General features: G+C 43.7%; 1 protein-coding gene across 1 annotated transcript in view; it reads right to left on the minus strand.

Annotated features, from left to right (window-relative positions):
* LOC311116320 (CDK5 regulatory subunit-associated protein 2-like) overlaps positions 1-24,573 on the minus strand; it is a gene marked incomplete at both ends in the record, with an annotated part of 36,375 nt that overhangs the window by 11,250 nt on the left and 552 nt on the right. The window contains 3 exons of the mRNA XM_084191415.1: positions 377-453; positions 10,663-10,773; positions 13,868-13,935. Coding sequence (XP_084047541.1) covers positions 377-453; positions 10,663-10,773; positions 13,868-13,935 — 256 coding nt within the window. The remainder of the gene's footprint in view (positions 1-376; positions 454-10,662; positions 10,774-13,867; positions 13,936-24,573) is intronic.

Raw genomic sequence — 24,573 nt, forward strand, 5'->3', positions numbered from 1 at the left:
TTGGCAAATTGTATTTCTGCATACAAGCGAAGCATGTCGTATGTAGTCATAAGTCTGTCGGTCTTTGGAAAACATTAAAATAATTGCATTAGATTGGTTTTGTACTATGTTAGAGAGGCGGGTCTTGAAGGGCATTTCAGGAAGGGTAAAAAGGACAGTATTATGTGGGTGGATACAGTATGTGGCATTGGTGATGTCATTGTTAGGCCATTAAGGCCATTCACAGTGCATGGATACAATCTGTTGGTTGGCTGTCAGTCTACATTGTAATTTAATTTGACGTCAGTCTAAGAAGTGTCAGATATTCAGATTAATGACTAAAGTCGGTCAATACATTCATTCAACAGTCAGTCTGGATGTGTTGTACTGTACTTACAGAGCCTTGTCAAGAAGGTCTTGTTTCTCCTGTAACTCCTGCTTCAAGCTCTCCACTTCTACTTTCAACTCGATGTTCTGAAACAGAGGTGGGATGGAACATGAAATTATTACTTATTGTACAAAAGATTGGAATTATGTATGATAGCACACATGACATTGTATTATCATCACCCTAACCCACATCAAAAATGATTAATCTCAAAAGATAAGAAATATCAAATATAAATTTTAAAACAAGTGAATGGAGTCATATAAACTCAAAGAAGTACAGACACCACTAGTACAGTAAAACACAGGAAGAGAGTTGCAGTCTCACACCAGCTATACATAGTGACTGATACAGAACCATAATCACAATATAGTGGCTATATACAGGAAAGCCAAAGTTCCAAAAGCTGGGCCTAAAATAGTGTATAAGAGATCATACAAAAGATTTTGTGTGACTCTTACGTGGATGATGCTAAAAATATTTGTTGGTCTGATGTGATTAATAAGGATCATCCAGATGCTACATTTGATTAATTTATGAAATTGCTTCTTCCAATTATTGATAAACATGCACCTGTTAAGAAACGGACTGTTAGAACTGTTAAGGCTCCATGGATTGATGAGGAATTGAAAAACTGTGTGGTTGAAAGAGACGGGGCAAAAGGAGTGGCTAATAAGTCTGGCTGCACATCTGACTGGCTGACTTACTGCAAATTGAGAAATTATGTGACTAAACTCAACAAAAAGAAGAAGAAACTGTATTATGAAGCCAAGATCAATTATATAAAGAATGATGGGAAAAAAAACTTTGGGAGTACTTTAAATGAAATTATGGGCAGAAACACAAACACTCCATCTTTCATTGAATCAGATGGCTTATTCATCACAAAACCATTTGATGTTGCCAATTATTTTAATGATTACTTCATTGGAAAAGTGGGCAAACTTAGGCAGGAAATGCCAACAAAGAACAGTGAGCCATTGTACTCATGCATAAAAAAAAACAAATAATGAAAGAAAATCATTGTAAGTTTGAATTTTGTAAAGTTAGTGTGGGAGAGGTGGAAAAATTATTGTTATCGATCAATAAGGACAAACCTCCTGGCATTGACAGCTTAGATGGAAAGCTACGGAGGATGGTAGCTGACTCTATAGCCACTCCTATCTGTCATATCTTTAATCTGAAAGTCTTTGTCCTCAGGCCTGGAGGAAAGCCAAAGTCTTTCCGCTACCCAAGAGTGGTAAAGCGGACTTTACTGTAGACCTATCAGCTCGCTGCCAGCTCTTAGCAAACTGTTGGAAAAAATTATGTTTGACCAAATACAATGCAATTTCTCTGTAAACAAATTAACAGCAGACTTTCAGCAAGCTTAAAGTGAATGTCACTCAACATGTACTGCACTGACACAAATGACTGATGATTAATTGAACTAAATTGATAAGAATAAGATTTATGGGAGCTGTACTGTTAGATTTCAGTGCAGCCTTTGATATTATTGACCATAACCTGTTGTTGAGAAAACGTATGTGTTATGGTTTTTCAACCTCAACCATATCGTGGATCCAGAGCTATCTATCTAATAGAACTCAGAGAGTGTTCTTTAATGGAAGCTTCTCTAATGTCAAACATGTAAAGTGTGGTGTACCACAGGGCAGCTCTTTAGGCCCTCTAGTTTTTTCTGAACTGCCACTGGCATTAAACAAAGCATGTGTATCGATGTATGCTGATGAGTCAACCATATACGCATCAGCAACCACAGCTACTGAAGTCACTGAAACCCTTAACAAATAGTTGCAGTCTGTTTTGGAATGGGTGGCCAGTAATAAACTGGTCCTTAACATCTCTAAAATTAAGAGCATTGTATTTGGTTCAAATCATGTCCTAAGTTCTAGACTTCAGTTGAATCTGGTAATGAATGGTGTGGCTGTTGAACAAGTTGAGGAAGCTAAATTACTTGGTGTTACCTTAGATTGTAAACGGTCATGGTCAAAACATATAGATTCAATGGTTGTAAAGATGGGGAGAGGTCTATCCGTAATAAAGAGATGCTCTGCTTTTTTGACACCACACTCCACAAAGCAAGTCCTGCAGGTCTAGTTTTATCCAATCCTGATTATTATCCAGTCATGTGGTCAAGTTCTGCAAAGAAAGACCTAGTTAAACTGCAGCTGGCCCAGAACAGAGTCACACGTCTTGTTCTTCATTGTAATCAGAGGGCTAATATTAATACTATGCGTGCCAGTCTCTCTTGGCTAAGAGTTGAGGAGAGACTCTTAGCCAAATAGCAACACCTCAAGGCACAACGCCTCTCCCCAATGTGACCTACTTGTTGTGTGTATATACTGACATGAACGCTACCGGTCAAAAGTTTTAGAACACCTACTCATTCAAGGGTTTTTCTTTATTTTTTTACTATTTTCTACATTCTAGAATAATAGTGAAGACATCAAAACTATGAAATAACAAATATGGAATCATGTAGTAACCAAAAAAGTGTTAAACGAATCAAAATATATTTTATGAAATAGCCACCTTTTGCCTTGATGACAGCTTTGCACACTCTTGGCATTCCCTCAACCAGCTTCATGAGGTAGTCACCTGGAATGCATGCGATTGAGCCAAAGGTAGGGGTTATACAGAAGATATCCCTATTTGGTAAAAGACCAAGTCCATATTATGGCAAGAACAGCTCAAATAAGCAAAGTGAAACAACAGTCCATCATTACTTTAAGACATGAAGGTCAGTCAATACGGAACATTTCAAGACCTTTGAAAGTTTCTTCAAGTGCAGTTGCAAAAACCATCAAGCGCTATGATGAAACTGGCTCTCATGAGGACCGCCACAGGAATGGAAGACCCAGAGTTACCTCTGCTGCAGAGGATAGGTTCATTAGAGTTATCAGCCTCAGAAATTGCAGCCCAAATAAATGCTTCACAGAGTTCAAGTAACAGACACATCTCAACATCAACTGTTCAGAGGATACTGTGTGAATCAGGCCATCATGGTCGAATTGCTGCAAAGAAACCACTACTAAAAGACACCAATAAGAAGAAGAGACTTGCTTGGGCCAAGAAACACGAACAATGAACATTAGTGGAAATTTGTCCTTTGGTCTGGAGTCCAAATTTGAGATTTTTGGTTCCAACCGCTGTGTCTTTGGTGTGGGTGAACGGATGATCTCCGCATGTGTATTTCCCACCGTAAAGCATGGAGGAGGAGGTGTTATGATGTGGGGGTGCTTTGCTGGTGACACTGTCCGTGATTTATTTAGAATTCAAGGCACACTTAACCAGCATGGCTACCACAGCATTCTGCAGCGATACGCCATCCCATCTGGTTTGGGCTTAGTGGGACTATAATTTGTTTTTCAACAGGACAATGACCCAACAAATCAAATCAAATCAAATTTTATTGGTCACATGCGCCGAATACAACAGGTGCAGACATTACAGTGAAATGCTTACTTACAGCCCTTAACCAACAGTGCATTTATTTTTAACAAAAAAAGTAAAAATAAAACAACAACAAAAAAAGTGTTGAGAGAAAAAAGAGCAGAAGTAAAATAAAGTGACAGTAGGGAGGCTATATATACAGGGGGGTACCGTTGCAGAGTCAATGTGCGGGGGCACCGGCTTGTTGAGGTAGTTGAGGTAATATGTACATGTGGGTAGAGTTAAAGTGACTATGCATAAATAATTAACAGAGTAGCAGCAGCGTAAAAAGGATGGGGTGGGGGGGCAGTGCAAATAGTCCGGGTAGCCATGATTAGCTGTTCAGGAGTCTTATGGCTTGGGGGTAGAAGCTGTTGAGAAGTCTTTTGGACCTAGACTTGGCACTCCGGTACCGCTTGCCGTGCGTTAGCAGAGAGAACAGTCTATGACTAGGGTGGCTGGAGTCTTTGACAATTTTGAGGGCCTTCCTCTGACACCGCCTGGTATAGAGGTCCTGGATGGCAGGAAGCTTGGCCCCAGTGATGTACTGGGCCGTACGCACTACCCTCTGTAGTACCTTGCGGTCGGAGGCCAAGCAGTTGCCATACCAGGCGGTGATGCAACCAGTCAGGATGCTCTCGATGGTGCAGCTGTAGAATTTTTTGAGGATCTGAGGACCCATGCCAAATATTTTCAGTCTCCTGAGGGGGAACACACCTCCAGGCTGTGTAAAGGCTAATTTACCAAGAAGGAGAGTGATGGAGTGCTGCATCAGATGACCTGGCCTCCACAATCCCCCGACCTCAACCCAATTGAGATGGTTTGGGATGAGTCGGACCGCAGAGTGAAGGAAAAGTAGCCAACAAGTGATCAGCATATGTGGGAACTCCTTCAAGACTGTTGGAAAAGCATTCCAGGTGAAGCTGGTTGAGAGAATGCCAAGAGTGTGCAAAGGGTGGCTATTTGAAGAATGTTAAGAAATATAATTTTTTGGTTACTACATGATTCCATATGTGTTATTTCATAGTTTTGATGTCTTCACTATTATTCTACAACGTAGAAAATAGTAAAAATAAAGAAAAACCCTTGAATGAGAAGGTATTCGGAAACTTTTGACCGGTAGTGTATGTGTAACTGATAGATGCACACACACACACTACGTGTTAATGTTTTTAAATGTATGTAAATTGTAAAGCCTTTTGTCTGTAATGTCTTTTTCGTTATGTGTCGGACCCCAGTAAGACTAGCTGTTGCCATTGGCGTTGGCTAATGGGGATCCTAATAAATCAAATCAAATAGACATAGTCTGGGCATATGAGTCTGGGCATATGAGTTGATTGGCCTCCTTAAGAACACTTGATGTGGATTGGCTCTCACAATGCCTGCATAATAACATTGTATGTGTTCCTGTCACTAAGCCATGAATACACTATGATAAGTAGGACAGTGTTGTGGACTGTAGTGTAGATGGACTGCGTTATGGACTGTAGCTGGACTGCTGTATGGACTGTAGATGGACTGCGGTATGGCCTGTAGCTGGACTGTAGCTGGACTGTAGATGGACTGCCGTATGGACTGTAGCTGGACTGTAGATGGACTGTGGTATGGACTGTAGATGGAGTGTAGCTGGACTGTAGATGGACTGCGGTATGGACTGTAGATGGACTGTAGATGGACTGTGGTATGGACTGTAGCTGGACTGTAGCTGGACTGTAGATGGACTGCGGTATGGACTGTAGATGGACTGTAGATGGACTGCGGTATGGACTGTAGATGGATTGTGGTATGGACTGTGGTATGGACTGTGTGCACTGTAGCTGGACAGTGGTATGGACTGTAGATAGACTGTAGATGGACTGCGGTATGGACTATAGTGGACTCTGTGCTGATGCCTCAGTGCAGGTGTTGCCCCAGTACTGAGAGATGAGAGGTGTTTGAGAGCTACAGTGTTGCTGTACAAAGCACCTGTACTGCTGTGCAAAGACCCCTGACCAGCAGAGGACACAGTATACCCTCCTTGAAACCCCTACCTTCCAAATGCACCTACTGTTTTGTCTTGTACAGTATCCATTGTCTCCTATCCCCCTCAAACACCTTCCCACTGCTAGCCAGCAACAGCAACCCTACACTCACAACCTGTCCTCTCTCCTTCTCACTCCCAACCCCCCCTCGTTACCCCTCATGCAGTAACGTTACAGTGTACAGTCAGTAAGCAGTTACACCGGCGGGTCCCGGTGGCAATAAATTAGTAAAACCAAAAGCTTACCTTGACTTGGAAGAGTTCCAGTGTTATGTTGGATAGTCATAGCCAGCTAGCTAACATAGCATCCCTCTGTTTGAGCAGGATGTTTCAGTAGGCTAATCTAGCTAGCTGCATTTGCTAGCTAAGTAAGTGAAACTGAAAGTGAAAAGAAATTACAATCTCTTTCTATGTATATTTCTCACTTGCTTCTCCTTTATTTTGGAAGAAATTAATTTGTTCAAAACTGTTCAACTATTGTCTTTCTCTCTCTTTGAGCCAACTACTCACCCCATTTTATGCACTGCAGTGCTAGCTAGCTGTAGTTTATGCTTTCAGTACTAGATTAATTATCTGATCCTTTGACTGGGTGGACAACATGTCAGTTCATGCTGCAAGAGCTCTGATAGTTTGGAGGACATCCTCCAGAAGTTGTCATAATTACTGTGTAATTCTATGGAAGGGGGTGAGAACCATGAGCCTCCTAGGTTCTGTATTGAAGTCAATGTACCCAGAGGAAGACGGAAGCTAGCTGTCCTCCAGCTACACCATGGTGCTACCCTACAGAGTGCTGTTGAGGCTACTGTAGACCTTTGCAAAATAGTGTGTTTTAATCAATTATTTGGTGTCATGTGATTATATTTAGTATAGTTTTATCTAAAAATGATAACTTTTTTAAAAAAAATTTATGAAATTCACTGAGGAGGATGGTCCTCCCCCTTCCTCCTCTGAGGAGCCTCCACTGTTGTAATGTAACATCAGTGGGAACATGGCATTCCGCTGTCACAGAGGTTATATTTAGACCAGGGGGAATGCAGAGCAGCTTTGGGGCTTAGACCAGGAGTCAGAGGTTAAGAGACACATTTTGTTTACCTGCTCTAACGGACACAGCAAGCCAGGACAGGACAGGGCTCTGAGGCTAGGGATTTGGACTGTAGATAGACTGTAGATGGACTGCGGTATGGACTATTTGAAAAATGGCTTGGGAATGTGATTGTCCAATTTTGACCCTGGAAAAGAAGAGGACAGTCTCTCTCCATCTCTTTCTCTTCATCTCTCTCTCTCGCACTCTCTCTCGTCAAAGTTAGCTCAGAAAGAGTCAAACGTTTTCTCTCCAAAATTCAAATTCAATCTCTCTCCCTCCCCGTCTCTCCCCCATCTCTCTCACTCCCTCCCTGTCTCTCCATCCCTCTCTCGCTCTCTGCCAGTCCTGTGGTATTACAGTACTTCCTCCAGTGTAAGTCTATTGAATTGTAGAAGTAGCTTTGTCTTCTAGCCAAAGGTGTTCCAGTGTATCACAGTGTATCACACTGTCACAGCACAACTATCTGTCTGTCCTTAACACTCACACTGACCCTGCTGGCTACACATGCCTATACTGCCTACACGCCCATACACACACACACACACACACACACACACGCACGCACTTTAACACAAACACTTAGGAACACACAGACACTCACTGCACGTGCCTCCATAGCTCACCCACTCTGAAACTGGCAGGACATCAAAATACTCCACATCAGCATACTCAGGGTCGTGAGTCGACCAGCTCTTGGTAATGGCACGTGGGTAATGACTATGCCATCTCCTTACAGTGTGAAATATTGATCTCTAACATAATACATTTTGGGGAATAATGTGTGAAATATTGATCTCTAACATAATACATTTGGGGGAATAATTCAGCAAAACATTGACCCAAGAGCAATGTTCATATGACAACAGTCATTTAGCAGACATTGTTATCCAGAGCGACTTTCAACAATTTCATGACAACTCATCACAATGTATGCTCTTACACATAGCTACAATTGGTATGTACAGTAGACCAATTTTCAAATCAAATCCAGTCAAATCTAGATAAGAGGAATACCTATGTGAGAATTATGTTCATTGACTACAGCTCAGCGTTCAACACCATTGTCCCCTCCAAGATCGTCACCAAGCTTAGGACCCTGGGACTGAACACCTCCCTCTGCAACTGGATCCTGGACTTCCTGACGGGCTGCCCCCAGATAGTGAGGGTAGGCAACATCACCTCCGCCACGCTGACCCTCAACACGGGGGCCCCACAGAGGTGTGTGCTTAGTCCCCCCCTGTACTCCCTGTTCACCCACAACTGCGTGGCCACGCATGACTCCAACACCATCATCATCATGATAGGCCTGATCCCCGGCGACGATGAGACAGCCTACAGGGAGGAGGTCAGTGACCTGGCAGTGTGGTGCCGGGTCAACAACGTCTCCCTCAACTTCAGTAAGACCAAGGAGCTGATCGTGGACTAAAAGGAACGGGGGGGCGAGCACACCCCCATCCATTTCAACGGGGCTGCAGTGGAGCAGGTCGAGAGCTTCAGGTTCCTCTGTGTCGAAATCACTAAGGACTTAAAATGGTCCACTCACACGTGCACAGTCGTGAAGAAGGCATGACAGCGCCTCTTTCCCCTCAGGAAGTTGAAAAGGTTTGGCATGGGCCCTCAAGACCACACCACTCTGATTACACACTCACACACACACATAACATGCGCACACGTTTATGCTGACTCTACACACACGCACACACACTCCAAAACAATCAACATTTACGATGCTGCGACTCTGTTTATCATATATCCTGATGCCTAGTCACCTTAACCCTATGCATATCTACATCTATCACTCCAGTATCCCTGCACATTGTAAATATGGTATTGGAACTGACCAGCTTCTTACTTTCTCATTTGTATTTCTGGTGTGTTGTTACTCTACCTTAAGCTATTGTTAGTGCTACATTGATTTTCAGGGGCGCAACCTTCACTGGGGATGGGGGGACGGGGAGACGGGGGGGGGGGGGGGGGGCATGTCCCCCCCACATTCTGAAATTGCATTTTTGTCCCCCCCAGTTTTATCATTGGAATGTGATATAAAACAAGGCAACGGTGTGCTTTAGGACCATGCGGACGCCTCCGAGCGGTCGGGTAGGCTGTTTGGAGTGTTTATCTGACTGGATAAAAAAATATATATGTCCCCCCCACTTCTAAAACCAAAGTTGCGCCCCTGTTGATATTGATTACTGCATTGTTGGATTTGGCGCTTGCAAGAAATACATTTCACTGTACTTTATAAAGCATTACTTTTCACATCATGAGTCACTGCTTGACAGGCAGACAGATACTGGGATGTTTTCCTGTTATCCACAAAGCTCTAAATATAGCAGTCTATCGTGCACATGCTATTGCTGCCCCACCTACCCCCTCAGCCCACAGCAACAGTTCCCGTTATAACTAGACATGCACTGGAGTGGTACGAGGCGGCCGTGATTGGCCTAGACCTGGGATTAAGAGTAGTGCTAGGCCTATTCGCTTACATACTCACAGTTCTGAAGACATGTACCCACATACAGTACGGTATATGCCACAGATAGATCCCTATACCGACATGCATGCACATAGATTGGGATGAAAAAGCACAGTCAAACCCATTGCAGAAGAACAAATGTGTTAAAAACATGATTGCACTCAAGCTTGGACTATATATAGAAATCCTCTCATTCCTACTATTGGCCTGGACAGTGAGTGTAAACCAAGACAACAGAAACTGTGCCAGGGAATTAACTGGATCATGCGGATCTACAAAGAAATAATACAACGGCAATCTTTATCTGAGACAATGAAGACAATGAAGTGACCGCATCATCATATTGTCTTGCATGGTCTTGAAGTGAGACTCCCCTTATATGTCCATTTGATGATGTGATATTGAGTCTCCAATAAAAGGTTATTAAACCGATTAAGCTTTAACTGTACAGTATGAGATATTGAGCACCACAGGGCTTAATACCCAATTATAACATGATAAAACATGAAAGTGACAGTTTGGTCGAACCTCTCTCCACTCAGTTAGCTGTGGCATGCAGAGATAGAGAAGGATAAGTCAGAGCACATTCAGGTCTTGTTTGTTTGGATCAGGTCAGCCATCTTGGAAAAATACAAACACACACGCACACACACGAAAGCAAGCATGAAAGCAAACACACACGCACACACACACACACACACACTAATCTATCTACCTATCTGGAGTGGTGGTCTATAGGGATTCTGGAGAATTGACCAATTTCCATATGCACACAGACAACAGCTGGTTTACAGAGTCACCGTAAACACACACACACACCTAAAACACACACCCCGTATATGATCTCACACACCCTTCCATCAACACCTTTCTAACATGCATCTCAGGGGTCAGGCAGCAGGCACCCTGTGCCCCAGACTGCTGCCCTTTCCCTGGGATTAGGAGCTGTCTGTGTGCCAACCTTGTCTGGGGGTAAGACCATAGGAACTATGATAGCTATACAAATACCTATCGCATGGCTCCCTGTAGTAGGACAATGACATCACAGGGGAAGGACGTGCTCCATTCTCCACAGAGGGACACACACGGTAGCCTGGTCCCAAATCTGTTTGTGTTGTCTTTCCAACTCCTCTGGTCATTTTGCGCCAAACAATACTCATCATGAAGAAAAGGCCATATATATTTATTTAAAATCTTCTTCTCTCCAGCTAGAGTTTGGCACAATTCTATTTCAAACAGGAGCAATGACAGATAGTGTGTATTAACGTGTGCCAGTTACTCACCGTTCGGTAGACATGATCACTGCTGTCCTCGTACTTCTGCTGGATCCTTTCCTCCAGGAAGTAGATGCGGAGCTTGAGGCTGAAGTTCTCCTTCTTCAGGTCATTGAGGTGCTGCGAAAGAGTACGGTAACCGTTAGACATGTCCCTTAAAAACAACGGCAACCCGCAGACATGTCCCTTATACGTCAGAGAATACGGTACCCATTTGACATGGCCGTATTATAGGAAAATACGGTAACCGTTAAAAAATATGGTAACCATTTGACATGTCCGTGATATCGATCAGAAAGTCCGGTAATCGTTAGATATGCTATGGCTTCTTCCCGGTGGGCATAATATATCAGTCATCGCTTTTGCAGTGTCAAGTGAAAAAACAATGGGAAAAAAGATAGATATATACAAATACTACAAAAGCGGCTTCCTGAACTCTAGGAAGCCACGGCGAATCCAAACACACACACTAACGCTAAAACACACACACATGGGAGTGTTGTTGGGCCGTTTAGCGACGCAGAGGGCTACTCCGCGGCCCGGGCGGTCAGAGCTGTGGCCATGATGGCTCCATGGTGTGTTCTGGAGAAGAGGGGGCCGAACACAGGAGTTTATTTTACTGACACAGACATGCCTGGAATCTCAGACAGCCAGGAGAGAGAGAGAGAGAGAGAGAGAGAGAGAGAGAGAGAGAGAGAGAGAGAGAGAGAGAGAGAGAGAGAGAGAGAGAGAGAGAGAGAGAGAGAGAGAGAGAGAGAGAGAGAGAGAGAGAGAGAGAGAGAGAGAGAGAGAGAGAGAGAGAGAGAGAGAGAGAGAGAGAGAGAGAGAGAGAGAGAGAGAGAGAGAGAGAGAGAGAGAGAGAGAGAGAGGAGAGGGGAGAGCGAGTGTGGTGGGGGCAGTTATATGGGATGACATGCACATGTGACATGTAAGGCGATCACCCCAGAGAGAGGGAGAGAGAGAGAAAGCGGTAAATAGAAAGAGGTGCTAGGTGGTCGGAATGATCGTACATATCCTCTCTCTGTCCCCTCTCCTTACTCTGTGTAAACTTTAAAGCACATGTGAATGACCAGCTGAAACTCGGTACCCTGACAACATCATTCTTATGTAACATGTTAATAAACGTAAACATTATACTGTACCTTCCTATCCCACACTCGGTCCATTCGTCAGTCTATCTGTGCACAGGTACATTGTATCTTAGGGCTGAGTCATCAAATGAAATCTATAGAAATCTGCCTTTTCACTCAGATCTACAATTGACATCAATGTATGATACGCAGTGGTTTGAGTTACACACAGATTTCATGTTCGGACACATAGACGGACTGTTGGGATGGACAGATACAGTAGAGCAGGGGTGTCAAACTCATTTTGCCCCACAGGCCGCATTCGGTCTTCACCGAGGTCCGGAGTGCCGCACTGATTTTTAAATAATATTTCTGCCTGTACCCCTCTGAAGACACCAGATAGGTGTTAGTAATATGGTGATGGCCTCTCAAACAATACGAATCATATGCATGTAAGCACATTATGTACAAGCGTACATACTTTAAAGGAGATACATATAGAATTTTCAGTGGATCATTGGCATTACAGGTATTCTTGGGGTAGGCCTAAACAATGACTTTTCAAGGGTATTTTGTTGGCTATGCACTGACTGATTGACTGGGCACCTATGACATCATCATTAGTCAACCTTGTCCCTCTGCAGATTCAGTGACTGTGTCCATTAATGTCTAGAGTTACAAACAGTTTCTTAAATAATTCACCAGAGACACGGGCCAGGCACCAAGCTTATTTAATCACCACGTAACACGAGGACGACATCACTGCTGTGTGTTTAAAAACAACAACACACACGTGGCGAGTTGCCGGGCCGTTGTAGAAAAACGAAGAAATTCTAATAACACACTGGACATTTATTTGTCGACGGGAGGTACAACAGCCACGAAGGCATGCCATCGCCCTCACACACAGTCACTTCCCCTCACACTTCCTCTGATCAAAGAACCTGTGCATCACGGTTGACAACTCCACGGTGTCCCCCTCCAAGAGTGCAAAGAACCTTGGCGTGACCCTGGACAACACCCTGTCGTTCTCCGCAAACATCAAAGCAGTGTCTCCCTCCTGCAGGTACATGCTCTACAACAGGGATGGGCATCATGAGAGGCCGCAGTGGCTCGCGGGTCTGCATACCCACATCCATACCCACATCCATACCCACATCCATACCCACATCCGTACCCACATCCATACCCACATCCATACCCACATCCATACCCACATCCATACCCACATCCATACCCACATCCGTACCCACATCCGTACCCACATCCATACCCACATCCATACCCACATCCATACCCACATCCATACCCACATCCATACCCACATCCATACCCACACATGCAGTCAGAGTTGGCCCTAGCTTTTTTTGAGGGCCCCCCACCTTGCAAGCAAAACATTTTAGCTGCATCCCTCTTGACAGAGGAGAGAAAGAAATACGTTTTAGAGTTAATTTCCTGCAATTTTACACATTTTGCCATGGGGCGGAGAGAAGATTTAGCAATTTTATAACTAATTTCATGCAATTCTACTAATTCTGCCATGGGGCGGAGAAAATAATTTGCCGTTTTATAGCTAATTTCCTGCAATTCTACAAATTTTTCCATAGGGTGGAAAGAAATGTTTGCAGTTTTTTTTTGTGACTTTGAGACAGATTATAAGCTCTATAACTGTAGCCCGAGGCATGCACTGGATAAGAAGCTGTGTTGGGTATGTTCCATCCCTCAGACAGTTTCCCCAGAACAGGTGCTTTAGCAAGGAATCTGAACAACAACAAAGACTTTCCAACATTACATGTACACGATCGGAATGACTGACCTGACCAGGAAGAACCTATCGCTAGGGTTCAGAGTTTTCCCTGGTGAGGTCACGTGGTTAAGAAGAGCACAGGGTCTTCTTAGTTATCGGTTTTTACAAATGTTTGTTGTGTAGACTGTTGTTTTAGTAGACTGAATAATTTACTGTAACATCCAGGCTCTTGCAACAGCAGCTGGCCTGCTTGTTCCACTCCTCACAGATTGGTTTTCAGTCTGCTTCATTACAGTACATTATGGGCCCACAAGATGTAAACGACAAGTTAACACAATGAGGATACAAAGGTTTTGAGCATTGAATTATGCCCCAAAAGAGAAAGAGGAGAGCTCACCTGTTCAAACTCTCTCAGAGTGTGAGGTTGGAGAGGAGGAGAGTTGTCTGTTTCATCACTACATACATCTGAATCGAGAGAACATCAGAACCATTTAAAACTTTTTTATTACATGGTAATTACGGTTATTACATAGGCAGGTAAAATTGTTATTGCAGTTTAGTCACATTCTTACTACTTTACCCTGCAACTGTTTCAAGTTTTAGTTTCCCATTTAGTGTCACATGCACACAAGTACAGTGAAATGTCTTTCTTGCAAACTCAGAATCGAACAATGCAATAATCAATAACAATGCAATACTAGAGAAAACGCTGTTCAGGAGCCTGTTGGTGTCAGATTTGATGCACCGGTACCGCTTGCCGTGCGGAAGCAGAGAGAATTGTCAATGGCTTGGGTGGTTGGAGTCTTTAACGATTTTACTGGGTCAAAGCTTTGGGACAATCAGGAAGTCAAAATAAAAGGGGTTACCTGTCATGTGACCTGTGCTCCTGGATGGGGACTCCTCAGAGTGAGACACGGTGAGTAGCCTACACACACAAACACACACACACACAGATATTTAACCAGAGTGTCTCTGTGGTCAATATTGCCTTACAGAAATAGTTGGATCATTTTTAGCATCACATACTACATTCAGTACATACACTACCAGTCAAAAGTTTGCCCACACCTACTCATTCAAGGTTTTTTCTTTATTATGACTATTCTTTACATTGTAGAATAATAGTGAAGACATCAAAACTATGAAATAAGACATATAATAATAATATGCCATTTAGCAGACGCTTTTATCCAAAGCGACTTACAGTCATGTGCGCATACATTTTTACGTATGGGTGGTCCCGGTGATCGAACCCACTACCCTGGCGTTACAAGCGCCATGCTCTACCAATTGAGCTACAGAGGACCACATATGGAATCATGTAGTAACCAAGAAAGTGTTAAACAAATATTTTATATTTGAGATTCTTCAAATAGCCACCCTTTGCCTTCATTACAGCTTTGCACACTCTTGGCATTCTCTCAACCAGCTTCATGAGGTCGTCACCTGGAATGTATTTCAATTAACAGGTGTGCCTTTTAAAAGTTAATGTGTCAAATTTCTTTCCTTAATGCGTTTGAGCCAATCAGTTGTGTTGTGACAAGGTAGGGGGGTATACAGAAGATCGCCCTATTTAGTAAAATACCAAGTCCATATCATGGCAAGAACAGCTCAAATAAGCAAAGAGAAACGACAGTCCATCATTACTTTAAGACATGAAGGTCAGTCAATACGGAACATTTCAAGAACTTTGAACGTTTCTTCGAGTGCAGTCGCAAAAACCATCAAGCGCTATGATGAAACTGGCTCTCATGAGGACCGCCACTGGAATGGAAGACCCAGAGTTACCTCTGCTGCAGAGGTTAAGTTCATTAGAGTTACCAGCCTCAGAAATTGCAGCCCAAATAAATGCTTCACAGAGTTCAAGTCACAGACACATCTCAACATCAACTGTTCAGAGGGGACTGTGTGAGTCAGGCCTTCATGGTCGAATTGCTGAAAAGAAACCACTACTAAAGGACACCAATAAGAAGAAGACACCTGCTTGGGCCAAGAAACACAAGCAATGGACATTAGACCGGTGGAAATGTGTCCTTTGTTCTGGAGTCCAAATTTGAGATTTTTGGTTCCAACCGCCGTGTCTTTGTGAGACGCGGTGTGGGTAAATGGATGATCTCTGCATGTGTATTTCCCACCGTAAAGCAAGGAGGAGGAAGTGTTATGGTGTGGGGGTGCTTTGCTGGTGACACTGTCTGTGATTTATATAGAATTCAAGACACACTTAACCAGCATGGCTACCACAGCATTCTGCAGCGATATGCCATCCCATCTGATTTGGGCTTAGTGGAAGTATCATTTGTTTTTCAACAGGACAATGTCCCAACACACCTCCAGGCTGTGAAAGGGCTATTTGACCAAGAAGGAGAGTGATGGAGTGCTGCATCAGATGACCTGGCCTCCACAATCCCCCGACCTCAACCCAATTGAGATGGTTTGGGATGAGTCGGACGGCAGAGTGAAGGAAAAGCAGCCAACAAGTGCTCAGCATACAAGCAGCCAACAAGTGCACATGGGATCAGAGTTTAATCCTATCAGGAGGTCTTACAGTCACAATACTGCTTCATCCAGCTACTCCCCAAAAACGAACACCACACAGCTGCTGCTTTCAGTGTGTCATACACGCAGCCCCCCCCCCCCCCCCCCCCCCATAAAGATAAAGGGGTGACCTAATTAAAGACAAAGGTCAAAGCCTCACTGGGTTGAGGGATATCCTGGATGAAGCAGTATTGTGACTGTAAGACCTCCTGATAGGATTAAACTCTGATCCCATGTGCACTTGTTGGCTGCTTGTATGCTGAGCACTTGTTGGCTGCTTATTAGCCAAAGCCAAGAGGGACTGAAACAAACAGACACAGAGTAAAGGAAAACCATACATTGCTTATCACCTCTTCAGTTCTATATTTGACTAAGTCTATCTCTAAAATCGTAAATTTTTTATGCAGTACCTAACCTTTTCTGCAATTAATACCATAGCATTGTTGCCTGGCCTAACAAGCAATACAATAAAAGTTACAACAAGTTTGCTAAAGTAGAATTAACTGCCACACATGCCACAGTTCTATGATTCTATGCCATAGACTGTTCCTTAACCAGTTGTTGGGCCAGAAAATAACTATGTGGTTTTTGGACAGCTGAGCAGCTGATGCCCGATTAGTGAGATGGTTAGTGCTATCCGGGATCCTTGGGACGTACCTACCCTAAACCCTAACCCCTATCCTTACCTTAAAGCCAGACTCAAGTCCCAAATAAAATGTCACTTTATAAATACACTACATGACCAAAAGTATGTGAACACTTGCTCGTCAAACATCTCTTTCTAAAATCATGGGCATTAATATAGAATTGGTCCCCCCTTTGCTGCTATAACAGCCTCCACTCTTCTGGGAAGGCTTTCCACTAAATGTTGGGACATTGCTGCAGGGACTTACTTCCATTCAGCCACAAGAGCATTAGCGAGGTTGGGCACTGATGTTGGGCGTTCCAATTCATCCTAAAGGTGTTTGATGGGGTTGAGGTCAGGGTTGAGGTCAGACCAGTTAAGTTCTTCCACACCGATCTCGACAAACCATTACTGTATGGACCTCGCTTTCTGCAGGGGGGAATTGTCATACTGAAACAGGAAAGGGCCTTCCCCAAACTTAGAAGTTGGAAGCACAGAATAGTCTAGAATGTGATTGTATGCTGTAGCGTTAACATTTCCCTTCAGTGGAACTAAGGGGCCTAGTCTGAACCATGAAAAACAGCCCCAGACCATTATTCCTCCTCCACCAAACTTTACAGTTGGCTCTATGCATTTGGGCAGGTAGCGTTCTCCTGGCACCCGCCAAACCCAGATATGTCCGTCGGACTGCCAGATGGTGAAGCGTGATTCATCACTCCAGAGAATGCGTTTCCACTGCTCCAGAGTCCAATGGCGGCGAGCTTTGGCATTGCGCATGCTGATGCTTGGCATTGCGCATGGTGATCTTAGGCTTGTGTGTGGCTGCTCGGCCATAGAAACCCATTTCATGAAGCTCCCGACGAACAGTTCTTGTGCTGACGTTGCTTCCAGAAGCAGTTTGGAACTCGGTAGTGGGTGTTGCAACCGAGGACAGGTGATTTTTACGCACTACTCGCTTCAGCACTCGCCGGTCCCGTTCTGTGAGCTTGTGTGGCCTACCACTTGGCGGCTGAGCCGTTGTTGCTCCTAGATGTTTCCACTTCACAATAACAGCACTTACAGTTGACCGGGGCAGCTCTAGCAGGGCAGAAATATCTATCTATCTATCTATCTATCTATCTATCTATCTATCTATCTATCTAAATGTATAGCTGAAAGATTCATTTGACATTTGGGTCATTTCAAAGTGATACAAATGAAGGTTTTACGAATTGTCAGTACAGCAGCTTAGTTTACAAATTTACAGGTCAGATTTATCCAGGTAATTATGATGCATAGTCAGATTGATCATTTCTCTCCCACAAGTTCTATCTGTTCCTCTGATCCATCCACAACTTCAGCAACACATCAACAATACATATATCTAGCTATATCCTCCTCATTACAAACGAGACTCATTATAAATGAAAGTTGAGTGATACAGAATAAAAGTGTAATTTAGCTGACAAATACATGTCGTAACTGTAAAAAATATTGGAGCCTGGCTGTCAGTCCATCTGTGCGTCTGTCTGTGTGACAGCTGATGATGCGGTGGAGCGCAGATTTTTTAAACACTGGCAGGTCTGTTGTTACAAAGTTGCTTTGATGTTGCTAGTTTGAGTTTCTGAATGAAAACGGGAATTGTGGGCGATTTTCATTCAGCAAGGGATTAAGAATATTTTCTTGCTAGTTGCACCATCATTTAGACTCCTCAGCACGACCAGTGCATGCTGAACACTATGGATAATAATCACGAAAGCCAGCTCTGTCTACTGGTAAGTGAAGCAACGCATTGCTAGCAAATGTACATAGCCTACCGGTGGGTGATTAGCCTATAGCCACGGGAAGTAGGGATGCTGAGGGTGCAGCAGCACCCCCTGAACAATCAGAATTTTAAAAAAATTATAATTAAAAATAATAATAATTTATTCACAAAAGTAGTGCACTGGGCCTTTACTAGTCCTGTACAACTTGCAGACTCTGGAGTTGTTAGCTGGATAATTGTTTTCCTCTTGGATGTTGAGTTTACTATTTCAACCTTTTGATGGCAAATTTATAGTTGCTGAGGGTCGACTTTTCCAGGCAAGTGTTTGCACTGCAAGAGATCAAGCAGATACAGTGAGGGAAAAAAGTATTTGATTCCCTGCTGATTTTGTACGTTTGCCCACTGACAAAGAAATGATCAGTCTATAATTTTAATGGTAGGTTTATTTGAACAGTGAGAGACAGAATAACAACAAAAAAATCCAGAAAAACGCATTTCAAAAATGTTATAAATTGATTTGCATTTTAATGAGGGAAATAAGTATTTGACCCCCTCTCAATCAGAAATATTTCTGGCTCCCAGGTGTCTTTTATACAGGTAACGAGCTGAGATTAGGAGCACACTCTTATAGGGAGTGCTCCTAATCTCAGTTTGTTACCTGTATAAAAGACACCTGTCCACAGAAGCAATCAATCAATCAGATTCCAAACTCTCCACCATGGCCAAGACCAAAGAGCTCTCCAAGGATGTCAGGGACAAGATTGTAGACCTACACAAGGCTGGAATGGGCTACAAGACCATCGCCAAGCAGCTTGGTGAGAAGGTGACAACAGTTGGTGCGATTATTCGCAAATGGAAGAAACACAAAAGAACTGTCAATCTCCCTCGGCCTGGGACTCCATGCAAGATCTCACCTCATGGAGTTGCAATGATCATGAAAATGATGAGGAATCAGCCCAGAACTACACGGGAGGATCTTGTCAATGATCTCAAGGCAGCTGGGACCATAGTCACCAAGAAAACAATTGGTAACACACTACACCGTGAAGGACTGAAATCCTGCAGCGCCCGCAAGGTCCCCCTGCTCAAGAAAGCACATATACAGGGCCGTCTGAAGTTTGCCAATGAACATCTGAATGATTCAGAGGAGAACTGGGTAAAAGTGTTGTGGCCAGATGAGACCAAAATGGAGCTCTTTGGCATCAACTCAACTCGCCGTGTTTGGAGGAGGAGGAATGCTGCCTATGACCCCAAGAACACCATCCCCACCGTCAAACATGGAGGTGGAAACATTATGCTTTGGGGGTGTTTTTCTGCTAAGGGGACAGGACAACTTCATCGCATCAAATGGACGATGGACGGGGCCATGTACCGTCAAATCTTGGGTGAGAACCTCCTTCCCTCAGCCAGGGCATTGAAAATGGGTCGTGGATGGGTATTCCAGCATGACAACGACCCAAAACACACGGCCAAGGCAACAAAGGAGTGGCTCAAGAAGAAGCACATTAAGGTCCTGGAGTGGCCTAGCCAGTCTCCAGACCTTAATCCCATAGAAAATCTGTGGAGGGAGCTGAAGGTTCGAGTTGCCAAACGTCAGCCTCGAAACCTTAATGACTTGGCGAAGATCTGCAAAGAGGAGTGGGACAAAATCCCTCCTGAGATGTGTGCAAACCTGGTGGCCAACTACAAGAAACGTCTGACCTCTGTGATTGCCAACAAGGGTTTTGCCACCAAGTACTAAGTCATGTTTTGCAGAGGGGTCAAATACTTATTTCCCTCATTAAAATGCAAATCTATTTATAACATTTTTGACATGCGTTTTTCTGGATTATTTTGTTGTTATTCTGTCTCTCACTGTTAAAATAAACCTACCATTAAAATTATAGACTGATCATGTCTTTGTCAGTGGGCAAACGTACAAAATCAGCAGGGGATCAAATACTTTTTTCCCCTCACTGTAACTGCACTACCGTTGGACCCCAGTAGGCTGCCTTTATTGTTGAAATTGTCTATGCAAATTAGAAATACCTTTTACTGCTGTTTATAGCTCACTCAACTTGTAAATGTAAATGTTACAATACATTAGAGTAGCCTACATGCTTGTAGGCTACAAGCAAACTAGAACACCATCTTCTGATACTGACTGATCAAAGGGTGGCTGGCCTAGCGGCCGCTTGAGAACTCTGATAGATCACATTATTACGTCTTGCCTGGGTTTGTTTACATTATGTCTTGCCTGGGTTTGTTTTGTCGCCCAACAGTTTGATATTGCATAAATACAAATTACATAAATGAGACATACTGAGTCTGGCTTTAACCATAACCATAACCCTTACCTTAACTATTTTTAAACGTCAACTTCAATGGGGTAGGGACGTCCCAAGGATCCCGAATGGAAATAACCTTAATGAGATGGTGGCCCACTGGCCCTGCTGCTGATGGGTAAACAAAAGGCAGTGGCTGCAGACCAGACTTTTGGGAGAAGGGTTCAACTGCAGCCCGCAATTTGGGACATTCCTGCATATGGGCATTCCTGCATCTGCAGGAACCCTTCTTATCCTTCTATCGGTTTTTAAGCTATGACTCCAGTACATAGGTGGGAGGCAGGGGGCGCTCTAGTACAGTAGAGGGCGGTAATGCACCATAATGTTGGATGCCAACCGCTGATAAATGCCACAGAAGAAGGAGAGGCGGGGGCGACAACAGTAGCTAGCTATAGCTAGTACACACCGGTAGAGTGTCCATTGCCCCCGCCTGTCGGGCACTGTTTTCCTATAATTCTATTAACGACGGTGAGGGCAGGTATTCAGCAGGTGGGAGCAAAGGATAATACTCAGATAATACTTTTATTTCCCTTTTGACTCACATACGGAAGTGGCACACAAGCATTAAGATGTCGTGCTCAAGGGGGGGCCGTTCATGCAGGAACCAATGGGGTGCTCGAGCGGGGGCTGTTCATGCAGGAACTAATGGATTGCTCGAGGCAGGGCAGGGGGGGACGGGGACGGGGACGGAATGCCCACATGCAGGAACACCCCGAATTGCAGGGCTGCAGTTGCACACTATTGACTTTTGGGGGGAAGAGCCGAAGCTTCTGCAATCTGCCCATGTGCTGATGTCGTTCTGTGCATGTGTACATTCTCTACTTTACGCGTAGAGAATAGGCTACTCAGGCGAGTAAAAACTGGGGTTACACCTCTTAAATTCATCTTAAATCATAAAACAGCGTACTTAGATTATCCTATGACTCGCCGAAAGTGGAACAACTGTGATGTATCTCGCCATCACGGTTGACAACTCCATTGTGTCCTCCTCCCAGAGTGCAAAGAACCTTGGTGTGACCCTGCACAACTGTCGTTCTCCGCTAACATCAAAGCGGTGACCCGATCCTGCAGGTTCATGCTCTACAACATTCGCAGAGTACGACCCTACCTTACACAGAAAGCGGCACAGGTCCTAATCCAGGCACTTGTCATCTCCCGTCTGGATTACTGCAACTCGCTGTTGGCTGGGCTCCCTGCCTGTGCCATTAAACCCCTACAACTCATCCAGAACGCTGCAGCCCGTCTGGTGTTCAACCTTCCCAAGTTCTCTCATGTCACCCCGCTCCTCCGCACACTCCACTGGCTTCCAGTTGAGGCTCGCATCTACTACAAGACCATGGTGCTTGCCTACGGAGCTGTGAGGGGAACGGCACCTCCTTACCTTCAGGCTCTGATCAGACCCTACACCCAAATGAGGGCACTACGTTCATCCACCTCTGGCCTGCTAGCTCCCCTACCTCTACGGAAGAACAGTTCCCGCTCAGCCCAGTCAAAGCTATTCGCTGCTCTGGCACCCCAATGGTGGAACAAGCTCCCCTACGACGCCAGGACAGCGGAGTCACTGACCACCTTCCGGAGACACTTGAAACCCTACCTCTTTAAGGAATACTTGGAATAGTATAAAGTAATCCTTCTTCCCCCACCCCCCATAAAAAAAAGGTGGTTGTCCCACTGGCTTTCATAAGTTGAATGCACCAATTTGTAAGTCGCTCTGGATAAGAGCGTCTGCTAAATTATGTAAATGTAAATATAAATGTTCAGTCACTGTATGCATGTGCCCTAAATGATGTTCAGTCACTTTAACTCTACCCACATGTACATATTACCTCAATTACTCAGACTAACCGGTGCCCCCGCACATTGACTCTGTACCGGTACCCCCTGTATATAACCTCCCTACTGTTATTTTATTTTACTGCTGCTCTTTAATTATTTGCAATTTTTTTCTTAAACTGCATTGTTGGTTAAGGGCTTGTAAGTAAGCATTTCACTGTAATGTCTACACCTGTTGTATTCGGCGCATGTGGCAAATACAATTTGATTTGATTTGATTTGAACTGGACAATTACATATCTGGAACCATGCCACTGTTTCTCCAACAATCTTGTTACTTCCACACCTCCTTAAAGATAAGAGATAATTGTGCCATCAGTTGCTATTGATTGTGTCTCTCTCATCTTGTGCATTTATTGGCTGCCTGTTATCAAGAACCCCAGTTCCAAATTAGCAGAAACTATAAAAGTATGCCATAGTATCCAAATGTTGACACTATTACGTACTTCGAGGTGTCATGTGACTGGCAGGCCGTTCTATTTGATATCGGTCGTTTTACCCTGCTCAGACGTTGCGTGCATCAACCAATGGTTGCGTGCTACGTCATCAACTGTGTCATCGACTGACAGATTGCTATAACATAATGAATTTGTTAGCTGATATGTAAAATACCTATCCAGGCGTTGTAGGATCTGGCAGGCGTGGAACTCGCCCATAGCCATCTGTACAACATCAAACGATGTATCGATAAGTAAATGTATCGAAAACCGTCCCAATCCTATTTAACTACTTGTTTTTGTAAATTACTTGTCTTTTGTGTGCTATGAAGAGCGTTGAGATTCTTTTGAAAAGCGCTATATAAGTTCAATAAATTATTATTATTACCATTATTACTATTATTATTATTATTATTATTATTAAATAAACTATACATGGCCTAATTAATGGTCTAAATTACATAGGCTATAGCTTGGACGCACGAGTTTATGACAGGGTGTTCTTATTTCTACAAAATATTATCTCCACATAATGATTCCAATATTAAATGTAAATGTAAATATACACGCCAGAAAATGTTGGACGGTTTGTAAATGTTTAGGAGATCTTGCAAATCTGCTGTCAACACCATAATAATAATAAAGGCCTTGATAAATTATCGCAGGCTGATTATTGTGGAGAAGACAATTCCAGTAGATATTTTCGATTTCACCCTCAAAGACCATTGTAATTGTGAAACCACCACCTCGGAAATTAAACCTTTATTCCGATAACAATAATTTAGACCGCAGGCTATTCAATCATGCCACCATGCACATTCTCAAGCCCGAATCCTAGAACGAGAATTGTACCTTTCAGACTCACTCCAGGTCTGTTCTGGCGATGAGGTCCAATCCATATATTCCGTCAGTTAAAGGGTAACCTTTCGGGGAAACCCGAGCATATCATCCTGCCATTAAAGGTTTCGATAAAAATACGAAATGTTTGTGATGGGTTCCCCAACCATTACTGCGTTTGGAAGAGGCTGCGTCTCGAGACGATGCGTGCCTTGAAATGGGCCACGGATGCGGCGGTGGGGGTGAGGGGGTGGGGGGTTGGGGGGGTCCTCCACACCCCTCCTCCAGCTCAAGGTAAAAGTCGCAGGGTTGCCTCAAATGTTTCTAAGGTGTCTATGGGGTTTGGGAGAATATTATGTTTAAGATAGAATGTCTGCCAACAACAATTTTTAGAATAGGCTACATATTTTTTTAATGGGTAAGCCTACGTATTTATGTGATGATTCACTGTTCTCTTTAGCCTGATTTTCAAAAAGGTTTAGACCAAATGTCATACTTCAAAATTGAGACCAGGGGCAACTCTGTTACAATCCAATAGGTTTATTATGAGTTTTGAAAAATGTGTATTTGACTGTTTTACTGTTTTGTTATTGGAATAAAGTGAAGTATGTACATGTGTGATACAGAACAGCCTACATGTGGTACTGTGTGCATGAAATGATGTTGAGGTACATAATGTGTATGATCACATAGAATGTCATGTGTGTGTGTGTGTGTGTGTAGATGAGTTGTAATGTCCCTAAGAGGCACTAGATGTCCCCATAAGCT

This window comes from Coregonus lavaretus, assembly GCF_964263955.1.
Source record: "Coregonus lavaretus genome assembly, contig: HAP1_SCAFFOLD_1067, whole genome shotgun sequence".
NCBI lineage: Eukaryota > Metazoa > Chordata > Actinopteri > Salmoniformes > Salmonidae > Coregonus > Coregonus lavaretus.